Source organism: Hyperoodon ampullatus (genome assembly GCF_949752795.1).
Source record: "Hyperoodon ampullatus genome assembly, chromosome: 11".
Taxonomy (NCBI): Eukaryota; Metazoa; Chordata; class Mammalia; order Artiodactyla; family Ziphiidae; genus Hyperoodon; species Hyperoodon ampullatus.
The window spans coordinates 25,557,160-25,570,291 of NC_136924.1; the positions used below are offsets into that span (position 1 = coordinate 25,557,160).

Consider the following 13,132-nt stretch of genomic DNA (forward strand, 5'->3'; position numbering starts at 1 on the left):
CCTGTGGAAAACTGCTGGCTTGGGGTAATAGCTTACTTTTAAATGCTAGAATCTCAGTGACTTTGAAGTACAGCTGTCCTTTGGTATCCTTAGGGACACCTACCCCCCTCCCAACCCACAGATACCAAAATCCACAGATGCTCAAGTCCCTTATATAAAATGGCATAGTATGTGCATGTAAATTAAGCACATCCTCCCATATACTTTAAATCATCTCTAGATTATTTATAATACCTAATACAATGTAAATGCTATGTAAATAGTTGCTGGCGCACTTCCAAGTTTTGCCTTTTGGAACTTTTTAGAATTCCCCCTTTTTTTTTTGGCTGCGTTGGGTCTTCGTTGCTGTGCGCAGGCTTTCTCTAGTTGCGGTGAGCGGGGGCTACTCTTCATTGCGATGCGCAGGCTTCTCACTGCAGTGGCTTCTCTTGTTGTGGAGCACGGGCTCTAGGCACACGGGCTTCAGTAGTTGTGGCACGTGGGCTCAGTAGTTGCAGCTCGTGGGCTCTAGAGCACAGGCTCAGTAGTTGTGGCGCACAGGCTTAGTTGCTCCATGGCATGTGGGATCTTCCCAGACCAGGGCTCAAACCCGTGTCCCCTGCATTGGCAGGCAGACTCTTAACCACTGCTCCACCAGGGAAGTACTCCCCAAATGTTTTCAATCCCTGGTTGGTTGAATCTGCAGATATGGAACCTGTGAATATGGAGGGCTGACTGTACTTTGATGTAAGTTATTCTACTTTACATACTATTCAGTACGGACAATTTTAAAATAAAGAGACTCGCCCAAAAAGTCAAGCAATTAATTAGATATAGATTATGCCAGTTTCCAAAAGCAAAGACATTGTTCTTTCGGGCCTTTGTACAATTACAAAAATCAACATGCAAAGCCTGCTCACTGTCCAGCACTGTACCCAGTGTGGCAGGTTCACCTGGACCCCTACTACGCCCCACAGTCTCCTGTTCCCAGTTATCCGACTGCAGTTCACTGTTCACATAACCTCAGAGCAACTGTTCTAAACACAGATTTGACTCAACACTCTCTTGCTTAAAACCATTTGAATGGTCCCCATTTTCTTCAGGAGGAATCCAAATTCCTTGGAGTCACTCCACAGGCGAGTCCTAAACTGGCCACCGCCTGCCTCTCCAGCTTCACTCCTGGGTACGCTGCTGTGGCCCTTCAGAACCACTTCTGTTCTAGAAGGTGAGAGCTACCTCTCATACCCATACCTTTACGCCTAGAGCATCCTTCACTTACAAGGGGGGAGGGGCTCCCGTTTCTTCCCTCAGCCATCTCCTTCAAGATCAAGCTCACATGTCACCCTGAGAAACTTTCCCGGACACCCAGGCCTAGCTCTTCAACTTAAGTTATCACAATGCATCTTAAGTTTGCCTATTTGCTGGTCTGTCTGGAGAGTGAGCTCCTCAATAGCAGAAAGATACAGAACCATCTTTGTGTCTCTAAGCAGTAGAGTACCTGGCCCAGAGTAAACACCTCCACTGATCTCTGCTGAGTGAACAATTTACGAAAATTTGGTAAAGAAACTTTATCCAATTTAGAATTCGTCAGAAACAGAAATGAAGTTAATGGAGAGAGGTAATGAAGGAGGGATAAACTAGAACCTAAAAGAAGAAACCATTTTAGGAAGCAATTTTAAAGGGCAATACAGGGCTTCCCTGGGGGCACAGTGCTTAAGAATCTGCCTGCCAATGCAGCGGACATGGGTTCGAGCCCTGGTCCGGGAAGATCCCACATGCCACAGAGCAAATAAGCCCGTGTGCCACAACTACTGAGCCTGCGCTCTACAGCCCGCGAGCCACAACTACTGAGTCCGCACACCACAACTACTGAAGCCTGTGCGCCTACAGGCCATGCTCCGCAACAAGAGAAGCCACCGCAATGAGAAGCCTGCGCGCCGCAACGAAGAGTAGCCCCCGCTCACTGCAACTAGAGAAAGCCTGCGCACAGCAAAGAAGACCCAACACCGCCAAAAATAAATAAATTAAAAATTAAAAAATAAAGGGCAATACAGTTTTTAGTCTGATTATACACAGAATGCATTTGACTCTCCCTGCACTAGTGTGACTTAGTCTGGAACATTTCTGAAAGATCACTTTTTTCCCTGCTTAATTTAGTGTATGTATGAATCACACGCAGGCTGACTAATCACCCGCTAAAGATACTGCATGTGGATCACAAGACTGAAACAATCTAAAGACAGTAAGAACTTAAAAAGATACATTGTGAATATACATAACCTATCACAGCTACAATTGTTTGTGACAGTTTAGAAGGAACTAGGATAACATATGTTATTGTAAAGTGCAGGCTGTATTGAATTAATAGGGCACTTGCCTCCTCTGCTTTCATATCAACCAAAATAAAGCACACTCAGATAAAGAAATCATTGTGAACTTTTCTACTCTGTCTCTAAGAAAAGATTAATATACTCTTTAGTGTGACCTTGGACATCAGGCCAGAAGGTAGGTGCCCTGTTATCTTCGTAAGTGTTGTGGTCAAGGGAAGATCAGGGCTGGCATGGGGTACTTGGCATTTAATTAGCATTTACTCAGCACCTTGCACCAGGCACTATGCAAGGTACCTTATATACTTTAGGCATCTTATTTAAACCACCTTTCCTCACAGGCTCAATCACAATCAGTGAGCAAAAATAAGTATTCGTAAGTATTCATTCAACAAATATTCACTGAGCACCTATAGTTAGGGTCTGGGAGGACAAATGAACCTGTCTATCTTGTTCACTTTTATATACCAAGATGTCAGTGGAGTGTCTGGCACATAATGGAACATGAAGGCCAGATGATTTTGCCTCCTAAATCTCTCCAATCTGCCCACTTCTCTTTATCTGCCCTCCACCGGCCTAGTGCAAGGCCCCTAAGTGCCCTGCAGCCATTATTGTTCCCTCTAATTCAGGGTTTCCCATCTTTGGCACTACTGGCATTCAGGGCCTGACAACTCTTCGTTGTGGGAACTGTTCTGGGCACTGTAGATATTTAGCAGAATCCCTAATGCCAGCAGCACCAACCCCATGCCCCAGTCATGCCAATCCAAAATGTCTCCAGGGGCTTCCCTGGTGGCGCAGTGGTTGAGAGACTGCCTGCCGATGCAGGGGACGTGGGTTCGTGCCCCAGTCCGGGAAGATCCCACATGCAGCGGAGCGGCTGAGCCTGTGAGCCATGGCCGCTGAGCCTGCACGTCCGGAGCCTTTGCAACGGGAGAGGCCACAACAGTGAGAGGCCCGCATACCGCAAAAGAAAAAAAAAAATGTCTCCAGACCCTGCCAAACGCCTCAGGGCTGGAGCGGCAACATCACTCCCAGTTGAGAACCAATGGTCTAGAGCAGACTTGCTCTCCCTCTGCCCTCTGCCTCAGTAGTTCTGACCGTTCAAAGCTGAGCTCGAACTGCATCAAGAAAGCCTCTCCTGACCCAGCCACTACAGGATGGGTTCCCACTGCTGGTCTCTCCCACAGCACTCTCCCCTTTTAGCATTATTCACAATTGTAATTAAGTAGCATTTAATGTCTGACTGCACAACCAGGATATAAACGCTCAGTCTGCAGGAACCAGTGGGCTTCAGTTCACTGCTCTAAGCCCAGGGGCGGCGCTACAACAGAAATTTTACTAGTTTAATGAACGATTTAAGTGCTCTGCTGGGGCACAGGGATTCCAAGGGAAGAAAGACAACATCTTTGTGTTCAGAGAGCTGAGTACAGAAATGGCAAATAAGTTTCATCTCCTGGGCAAGCTCAATTAATTTGTACCTGCTTTGAGAAGCTGTACATCTAGACATGTTGCTTCTAAAGCACCAATATACCAGATACCACATTCCAAAGCAATATGTAGGACCAAGATGCAACATTTCCTAAGGAGGTGGTTGAAAACTCATCCAAATCATGGCAGAAAGGGTCAGAGGAGAGCTTTGGGAAGCTGCTGGCACTCTGTTAATCCTGTTCCACCTCATCTAAAGGAGAGGGGTAGAAATCTCTCTCCCACGCCAGGAAACCTCAAGTCCAGGAAAAGGACTCAACTAGGATCACTGAGAGAGCCAACCTTGGGTTCATGCAGTTGTGTGCATGCAACATCCACCTCGTACCTGAGAAACAGAAAGGGCTGGCTGGCTATCGGCTCCGGGGACAGGGAGACATTACTGCCAGGCTGGAGTCAGCCCACAGCCCCCCACTTTGAGCTGATGGGGTTCAGGACATGCTACCTCAAAATATGGCACCTTGGCAAACTGAATATTTCAAGCTGAATGAATTTGAGAAACACCACATAAAAAGGATTTTCTGAAACAGGTCATAAGACTTTCTGTGAGACGGGCCCTCTCTATGCTCGGAAGAAAGGAGAAATCCTCATCTCTAAAGACAGAGGAATGCTGCAAGAAATCTGAATGAACAGACCTCGTGTCTCCCCCAGCTTACTCCCCAGAGCTCACACCCTTTTTTGTCCTATCACATTTTTTCCGCTATTCTCCATGCTCCATCAAGCCCAGCATTACAAGCCCAGCATTACAACCCTCAGGTTTAACTGCTTCTTTGGTCTTCATTTCCTTATGAAGGCCCCAGGGTCATGTAAAACTTACATTATTTATTTGTATTTTTTGGCTGCACTGGGTCTTCATTGCTGCACACGAGCTTTCTCTAGGGGCGGTGAGCAGGGGCTACTCTTCGTTGTGCCGCGCAGGTTTCTCATTGCGGTGGCTTCTCTTGATGTGGAGCACGGGCTCTAGGTGCGCGGTCTTCAGTAGTTGTGGTGTGCGGGCTCAGTGGTTGGAGCATGCAGACTCAGTAGCTGTGGCGCACGGGCTTAGCTTCTCCACGGCATGTGGGATCTTCCCGGGCCAGGATCGAACCCATATCCCCTGCATTGGCAGGTGGATTCTTAACCACTGCTCCACCAGGGAAGTCCCTAAAACTTACATTAAATAAATGTATGCTTTTCTCTTGCTAATCTGTCTTCTGTTACAGGGGCCCTAGCTGAGAACTAAGGAGAGTAGAGGAAAAGGGTATCTTTCCTCTCTTGCAGAGCAAAGGATTGCAGGTCACCTGTGCAAGAGATGAGATGTGGGTCATGCACAAGAGAGCACCGCAGAGGGTCACCTCAGACCAGGTCCGTGGTCCCCCAGAAGAGCAGACACTTAGGGGCTAAGGAAGGAGCAAGCAACCAGCCCAGAGGAAGAGGCATTCGCTCTCAGCAGAGTAAAAGCAAGTGACAGCGCTCAGGGTGGGGTCTCTGAAGGATGCCCTTTGAAAGCACTCAGAAGAGAACGAGCTTTGACACCAGCAAATCCCAGAGCTCCAGCACCTATTTAGGAAGGACTTTCCTGCCCTCATTTCCTTTCCTTCTTCCCAGTCCTACAACCCAGGAGGGGTCAGAAACAGGCTCCGTGGCAGAAAGAGAGAAGCAGCCCACCATACCCAAGCTCCCTTCCTCAATCGCAGGCTTTCTGCTTGGAGCAGGCCTGGGCTGGAGAGCCAAGAAGCTTCAACTTCAACAGGCTCAAAGTTCTGTTTTGACATGAGACTGAAGGCTTTCATGGCTGAACTGACGTTATGTTTTGTAATCTGAAGCAACCACGGGACTTTTTCTTACCCAGGAGTGACAAGAGCAGGCTGAGTTAGGCCCACAAGAGTGTCTCATCCAGGGGCAGAGGCAGAGCTAACCCTACAAGCTGACGTCAAGGGTCAGTGGGAGAAAAAGACACCTGCTACATGTCCTCCCGGCTGTGCTCACCAACACGACCGTACAGCTACTACGACCGTACAGCGAGTAGCCGCCAGTGACACCGACCTATTCTTTCCTAGCGGAACACCACCTCCATATAACACAAATGTTCAGGACAGGGGCCCCAACTTCACGGGGGCATCAGACTGGTCAAAAAGCAAACCTCTTCCTCCTTTTAAGGTGTCTACTAGGGGTGGCTCTATGATCCAGCTGGGGCCAGTTCCAGGAAAGGTTTGATGAGGTCTTGGGGCAAACTCTTTCTGTATCTTCTGGGAGAGTTCAGGAGCTGGAAGAACGCTGAACTGTTACAGAATTATTCTGCAGTCACATCTGTGCGTGGTGAGGAGAGAGCACCGTGATGAGAGAGGTCCCTGCGTCACAGGGCGGCACAGTGGCAGGGACGTGCTGCAGGCAGCCAGCAGGAGGTGCGCATCCAGGACCTGTTGGCAAGGCACTGGAAACGGGGAGTCACAAGCATCCGGCTGGGGTCTGAAACCTGACATCCCCTCTAAGAGGAGACAGCCAGGGAGCAAAGCCTGGAGAATCCCAGCGTTTAAGACAGAGAAGGAATGGTGAGTGTACAAGGAGAACAAAGAGGGTGTCTTCCTGAAGAAAGAGGGAGTGAGCATTCCCACATGCATGGGGTGACAGATGCTGCAAAAAGGTCAGGTTAAGCTTTCTCTCTTAATTTTCTGCTTAATTTCATTAACAAGATCAACATTATTTAGACCTCAGGAGTAAGTCAAATGAAATGCAACTATCAAATCACCCATTAAAGATATATATTGAATCGTTACTGAAAGATTTATGAGTGCACACTAGCACCGTGTTTAACAAAATTCCGTATTAATACGCCCACTCAAGAATACAAGTTTCGGGGGCTTCCCTGGCGGTGCGGTGGTTGAGAATCCACCTGCCAGGGCAGGGGACATGGGTTCGAGCCCTGGTCCAGGAAGATCCCACATGCCGCGGAGCAACTAAGCCCGTGCACCACAACTACTGAGCCTGCGCTCTAGAGCCCACAAGCCACAACTACTGAAGTCCACACGCCTAGAGCCCGTGCTCCGCAACAAGAGAAGCCACCGCAATGAGAAGCCCGAGCACTGCAACAAAGAGTAGCCCCCACTCGCCACAACTAGAGAAAGCCCACACACAGCAACGAAGACCCAATGCAGCCAAAAAAAATTTTTAATAAAATAAATAAATTAATAAATAAAAATTTAAAAAAAGAATACAAGTTTCACAGATTAGAGTACTTAACAACACGGTATCAAAACTGGAAAATGGAAACAACACACTTTCACATCTTCTAGAACAAGGTAAAGGGCTAACAGCTATCACAGTCACAATGTCAATGTGTCAATGTTAAGGCCAAGGCAAAGATGGGTTTTGACTCAAGCCAGTGTCTAGGACATCTGTTGCTCTGGCTCTTTGTTTGATAACAGCCTCCTGAGCTCCCTCTGGAGAACCCCTCTCAGTTCATGTGGTTCAGTGGAGGCTGACAGTCCCACCCATAACCCTAGCTCTGGAAATGATCAAGGTGGTTAATGAAGGCACAAGGGCACTCACTCCCCAGCTAGGCAGGCCGCCCTGGGTCTAGCTGGCACTAATGAGGAAGAGAAGGTTACTAAACTGGGAGACCGGCTGCTGGAGTTGCTGCCACCAATCCTGGCTCCCATATGGCGAGAGCTTGTCTGAGAACTAAACCCATGGAGCTGGAGAACAGGGACAAAGAGTCCTGATGACACCATGTGAGCACCTCGATCTGATCCTGCCAGAAATTTCACCCTATTATTTTTCAACTACATGAGTCAAAAAACTGCCTTTTTTTCTTAACCCAGGTCCGAAGTGGAATTCTATCACTTGCAACCACTGGCTAATACCAGCAACAATTTTAAACCACTAATAATTCAAAAAGAAAAAGCTCCCGTCTCCTTGTAAAAGGCTCAACTTCTCTTAGGATGTTTCAACCCATAATTTTCTTCCCTTCCTCTGATCTTCTAAGTCATTATTGTGTACCTACTCAGGCATTCAATTACTTACTTGCTTGTATTGTTACTCATATGTATATCATGGCCTCATCTCAACTAGCCAAAGATGGCCAAGGATGAGCTGTACATAATTCTTTGTATCTGACAGTACTCTCCACCATACAGGGTACAATCTGACCAATCATGTCTGAGAAATAAAAGGTAAGTACAGATGGGCTGCATCAGAGTAGAAAACTTATCTTTACTGCAAATGAGCTTAACGGGAGGTTCGTTAAGATCACCCCCAATTCATTCATTCATTCACACATCAAGTATTTATTTGGCACCTACTGGGCACCTACTGGGTATGAAGCACTTTAGAGGTGCTAAGAATAGCAGGGAAAATGACAATGTCTCTGATTTGACACTTAGCTGGGCTGTGTATCTCTCCCAAACCCCACAAAAGAAAGATACCATTTAAAGAGGCTCAGTGAGAGAATTCCCTGGCGGTCCAGTGGTTAGGACTCTGTGCTTTCACTGCCAAGGGCACGGGTTCAATCCCTAGTCGGGGAACTGAGATCCCGCTAGCCACGCAGCGCGGCCCAAAAAAAGAGGCTCAGCGCAGCCACTGGCATTTTCTCTGTAGCAGAAACTCCATTACATTATAGTTCATGCTTTCCCATGTGAAACATCCAATAAATGTATATTCACAGAACATTAAAGCTAAAATGGGGGTGTTAGAAATCCAGTCTGGAAGTTTTAAAACATTTTTCATAATGAAAGTTTTCTCCACCCCCAAAAGAAATCTACACAAACAGGTAAGAGTGGCTGCCCCAACCCAGGAGGCAGCTGGGAGTAACACAGTCTGGAAACCACTGAGGATACAGTTTATGGTGGGGCTAGAGCCAGGCCAGAGGCTGCCTCCCAGCTCTCAGGCCAGGTTCCTTTAATGTCAACTATTTGTTGCCTTTGGCAAAGAACACACTCAAAATGTATCTGTTTAATGAGCGAAATAATCAAATATAAGCATAACTAATTTCTTTCTTGAAACTGGGCCAGTCTGAGAAACTGGAGCTGGACCCAGTTTTCAATCTTCTTTTTCACTGAATATCTAACTAATCCAAAATGGCGATAGAAGACAGGTGAGCAAAAGAGAGGAGGGAGGCCAGGGTTACTGCCCAGTATGGGTAGATTCTATCTGAACTTGTCTGACTCCCTCATTGAAGTTAATTTTTGGACACCTCTTTGTTTCCATACTTGGTATATGTAAGGAAGTGATATATTGTATTTTATACACACACATGCACACAGATACACACATACCCAGTAATGATCTACAGTCCTTTATTCACAATCCTAAAATCCAAAAAGCTCTCAACACTGAAGATCTTTTTTGGCAGGAAAACCTGACCTGACCTGAACTCATCTGGTGGCAAAACTTGACCTAAACTGACTTGAAGTTATTTATGGTCTTTATTCTCCTGAGTGTAAATACTCACACGTTTCACTCACACAGTCACTCACTACAAGATACCGATGTTTAATTCCAAGGTTCAGTAGAATTTTCAGATAAGGGATTGTGGATTTCCATATAAAATGTACTAAATAATGAGGACCCTGAAATAACAGATTTTTACTTCAAAAGCACATTTTAAGGTCTATACAATATTAACAGAAGACAAGCATTTAAAATCAGAAATTTCTGAGCTAAAAGGGATAATCATTCATTTATAGATGAGGAAACTGAGGCTCCCAGAGGCCACATGACTTGCCCAAATCAACTAGTTTACCTGCTACCCTCACCCAAGGCGACGCACTTCAGTGGCCATTAGTCAGTCCCCATCCAGAGGGCCCTCCCTGTGGGTTTGGATCAGGTTCTGCTTTTGTTTAATCCGAGTTCCCAAGGGTTCTTCAAAAAGACCTGGCTCAACTTAAGGGGAAAATAAAAAAAATTTTTTTAGTACTTCCCTCTCTCAATTCCACTTTTCTTTCTCAATATTTGGATGAGTATACAAATAGCTTATGAAAAGGTAGCAGCCAATACCACTTATCCTAAGAGAGGGAAAAAAGATAGTGATGAATCCACAATTAACAATGATCTTAGTCCTTCTACCCAGTACAATCAGTGAAGTTATTAACAAGTTGGTCATATTAACTGTGTGATGAGCATATTCTATTTCAAAGGTTTGTTTCAAAATAAGTACTAAGGGCATAAGACAGTTGATGACAATAATAATAGCAGCTGTATTCTACCACTTAATGAGAGCCTATTATGTGCCAGGAACTAATAGGCTCAACCCTGCAAAGAAGGTATTCTTGCCTCCTTTTTAAAGATGAGGAGGCTGAAGTTTAGAGAGGTTAAGTGTCCTTTTGAAGATCATATAAGGGACAGCCCAGACTATCTGAGAAGCCATAGAGATATGCTTAAGAGTACAGCTTTGGAGCCGTACACTGCCTTGGTTTGAAGCCCTGCTCTGCCATGAACTAGCTGGATTAATTTGTGCAGGTGCCTCAGTTTCATCACCTATAAAACGGGTATACAGTCAGCCCTCCAGTATCGCTGATGCGGAACAGGAGGATACGGTGGGCTGAGTGTAAGGGTCTTGATCACCCTCAGACTTTGGTATTGGATGCAGGTGTGGGGGGTGGTTAACACTAGTACCCATCTCACAGGTGTGATGTTGTGAGGATTAAATGAGTTTAATATATGTAAAGCAGTCAAGAGAGTGCCTAACATCTGATAAGCCCTATGTATTAGCCATGATCACGATCATTAACACTGGCACCAGCATTCAAAACCAGATCTGCCTAATCCTGCAGCTCCTCTTTTCAGCTGCACTGTAGAAATTAACTACAGGCAATATAGTAGGGGTATTGAGCCAGCTGTTTCCATTTCCCATGCCACCTGTTGGCATTCTTTGCCTCATTTCTTTTGTCTGTTCCAAATGTTAAGATGTGTGGCCATTTCAAGACTTTCTTTCAGTAACTAAATAACCAGACGTGGAATACATAAAAAGAAAAATTCTTTTTTTTTCTTCAGGTGAATGACCTTTAATCCAGTCCCTGCCTCACCAGTGAGGCGTCCGGAGTGATGGCAGAGACCTAGGGGACAGGGCAGGCTAACAACTGATGCCTTTGAGTCACCTTCACACTGCAGGGGAGTTAATAAACAGCTAACTTAAAATTACTCAGGGCCAAAAAAATCTTTTATCAGCAATCTTTTATCACCACTTAACTATGTATAGATACAATCACTACATTAAGGTGCAATACATGAAACAAAGACAGAACAGCAGGTAGTATAATATTAGGTACATATTCCACATTTACAAGTCTGGGGCACTTTCTCAACCCTTACTTATAAGACTTATTTTCATCAGCCCCTAGACCAAGAACTACTAAAAGTGTAAACCTAAAAATCATGCCATATATTCATTAGACAAATATTTAGACTGTATACTCTGGCAGTACCTGGCACAGCTCCTGGACACAGTGGTTAAAGGTAGCACCCTCTCTTATGGAGCCCACAATCCAGCATGGGTACAGACTTCAAGCAAATGTATACTGTGGCATTTCTGAAAAATATTCTGTTAATTTTTAAACCTTTTACAACCTCCTACCCCCCAAAAAGAAAAAAATAATAAAATAAAACAGAAACGAATTTCTAACAACTTGAAAATACAACTGTCTTCCAATTCCTAGACACATTTTAAAAGGGGATGTTCTCTAAAATCACATACGCGTACTCCTCCAGTTCTCACCTATTCAGTCTCTTGTACATTTGTTTATGACAAAGAATACTGTATTAGACTGTCAGTCATGAAATAGCCAAGCAACCTAAATCAAAAGGCTGTTTCATTCAAGAAAATGTTTAAAGTCCATACCCAGAGAGCCACAAAATCTATTAAACCTGGGTGTTTCCACCTGCCAAACCTGTTGCTTGGACCCTCTGGGGTTTACAATCTTATCGAATTACTTTATGCTTATACATATGCTTTATGCTTTAACTAACAGCAGATCAAGACAGGCTGGGTTTGTGTGATCTGGAATCTAAATGATTAGCATATCCCATGACCCGAGAGCTTGTGCTGATTCCCAAGAGATTGGGTGCTGGAGTCCCAAGACGGTTATGGGCATCTTGGTCACAGGAAGGGGCCCTAGGCTCAGCTGACCTCGGGATAGAGAAAAGTGTTTGGAGATGCCACACATCTGTGTTTGCGCATCTACCAGTACAGCCTCTTAAGGGCTCACTGATGATATTCAGCTGTCTCAAATAAGAGACCGAAAAACAAAAAAAAAACACCTTTTCACGTGTAAGTCCTTTAAATTTGGGGCCCGTACACTCTCCCCACTGCAAATTCACGTGCCAAGAAAACACCCCTCTTGGACAAAGTTTTGAGATCCGGGAAGAAACGGGATTAAGAATATAAAGTGCCTCTGTCAAAGGGAGAAGATTAGAAGGGTGACACCTGAGGAGGAAACCGCAGGAGGGGCAAGGACTGAGAAATCAGTGCAATTTAGGAACTCTGGGTCCCGGGAGAGGGGTGCGTGCAGAACAAGGCCTGAGGGACAAAGTCAAATGACTTGGGGACCCTGAAGAAGGCACCTGGAAGGAAAGGGACTCGGCAGAAGGAGCGCGTATCCCCCAAACCGTCGGGAGGGCGAGGTCTGGACCCCGGATGCTAAAACCGCAGCCCGGAGAGGAGCTCAGAGTTCGCGGCGCCCCCGGGGAAAGGGCAGGTTCTGGAGCTCGTCCCCGGAGCCGCAGGGAGGATGGCGAGGCAAGAGTGGAGCGTGCCGGCGCTGGGGCGCCGCGGCGTCGTGCGGGTTCAGCGCGCCCCGACCAGGGCTCCCGCGCCTCTACTCACCTCTCCGAACTGGAAGGCCGAGACGATGGTGACAACGACGCCCACGAAACAGACGTAGAGCCCATACCTGTGGGACAGGCAGGTATAGGTCTGTCTCTGCAAGAGCTTGAGCAGCATCACCCCGGCCGCCGACACGCCGCGCCGCGCCCGAAGGGCCGGAGACGTCGCCGCCGCCGCCGCCTCCTCAACGAGCCGCCATTCCGCGGCCCCCACCGGGCTGCCGCGCTCAGGTCACAGGCTCCGGCCGCCGCGCATTGCCGCTCCGGGGATCGACGCCCGCTCGGCTCCACGCCGCGGCCGCCGCTTCCGGGAGCCGGGAGCCCACGCCCTCGGTGCGGCGGAGGCGGTCGCGCGGCCCGCTAGGCGGCCGGCGCCGCCCCGGTCTGGCCCAACTAGAGACAGGGTCGGCGGCGGCGGCGGTGGGAACAGCAGCGCCACCTGCAGGGCGGAGGGGCGGAGGGCAGCCGCGTGCCCTCCCCGACTGCGCGTGCGCCGCGGGCTCTCCCGGCCTGGCTGGGATCCTCGAAACCGGATTGGGCGGGCGACC

General features: G+C 47.2%; 1 protein-coding gene across 3 annotated transcripts in view; it reads right to left on the bottom strand.

Moving 5' to 3' along the window:
- Positions 1-12,870, bottom strand: part of GNPTAB (N-acetylglucosamine-1-phosphate transferase subunits alpha and beta) — a gene marked incomplete at its 3' end in the record, with an annotated part of 79,056 nt that extends 66,186 nt beyond the window's left edge. For all 3 annotated transcript variants that reach the window (XM_079715345.1, XM_079715346.1, XM_079715344.1), the window contains exon 1: positions 12,586-12,870. In XM_079715345.1, coding sequence (XP_079571471.1) covers positions 12,586-12,650 — 65 coding nt within the window. In that variant the 5' untranslated portion in view covers positions 12,651-12,870. The remainder of the gene's footprint in view (positions 1-12,585) is intronic.
- Between the last annotated feature and the right edge of the window lie 262 nt (positions 12,871-13,132).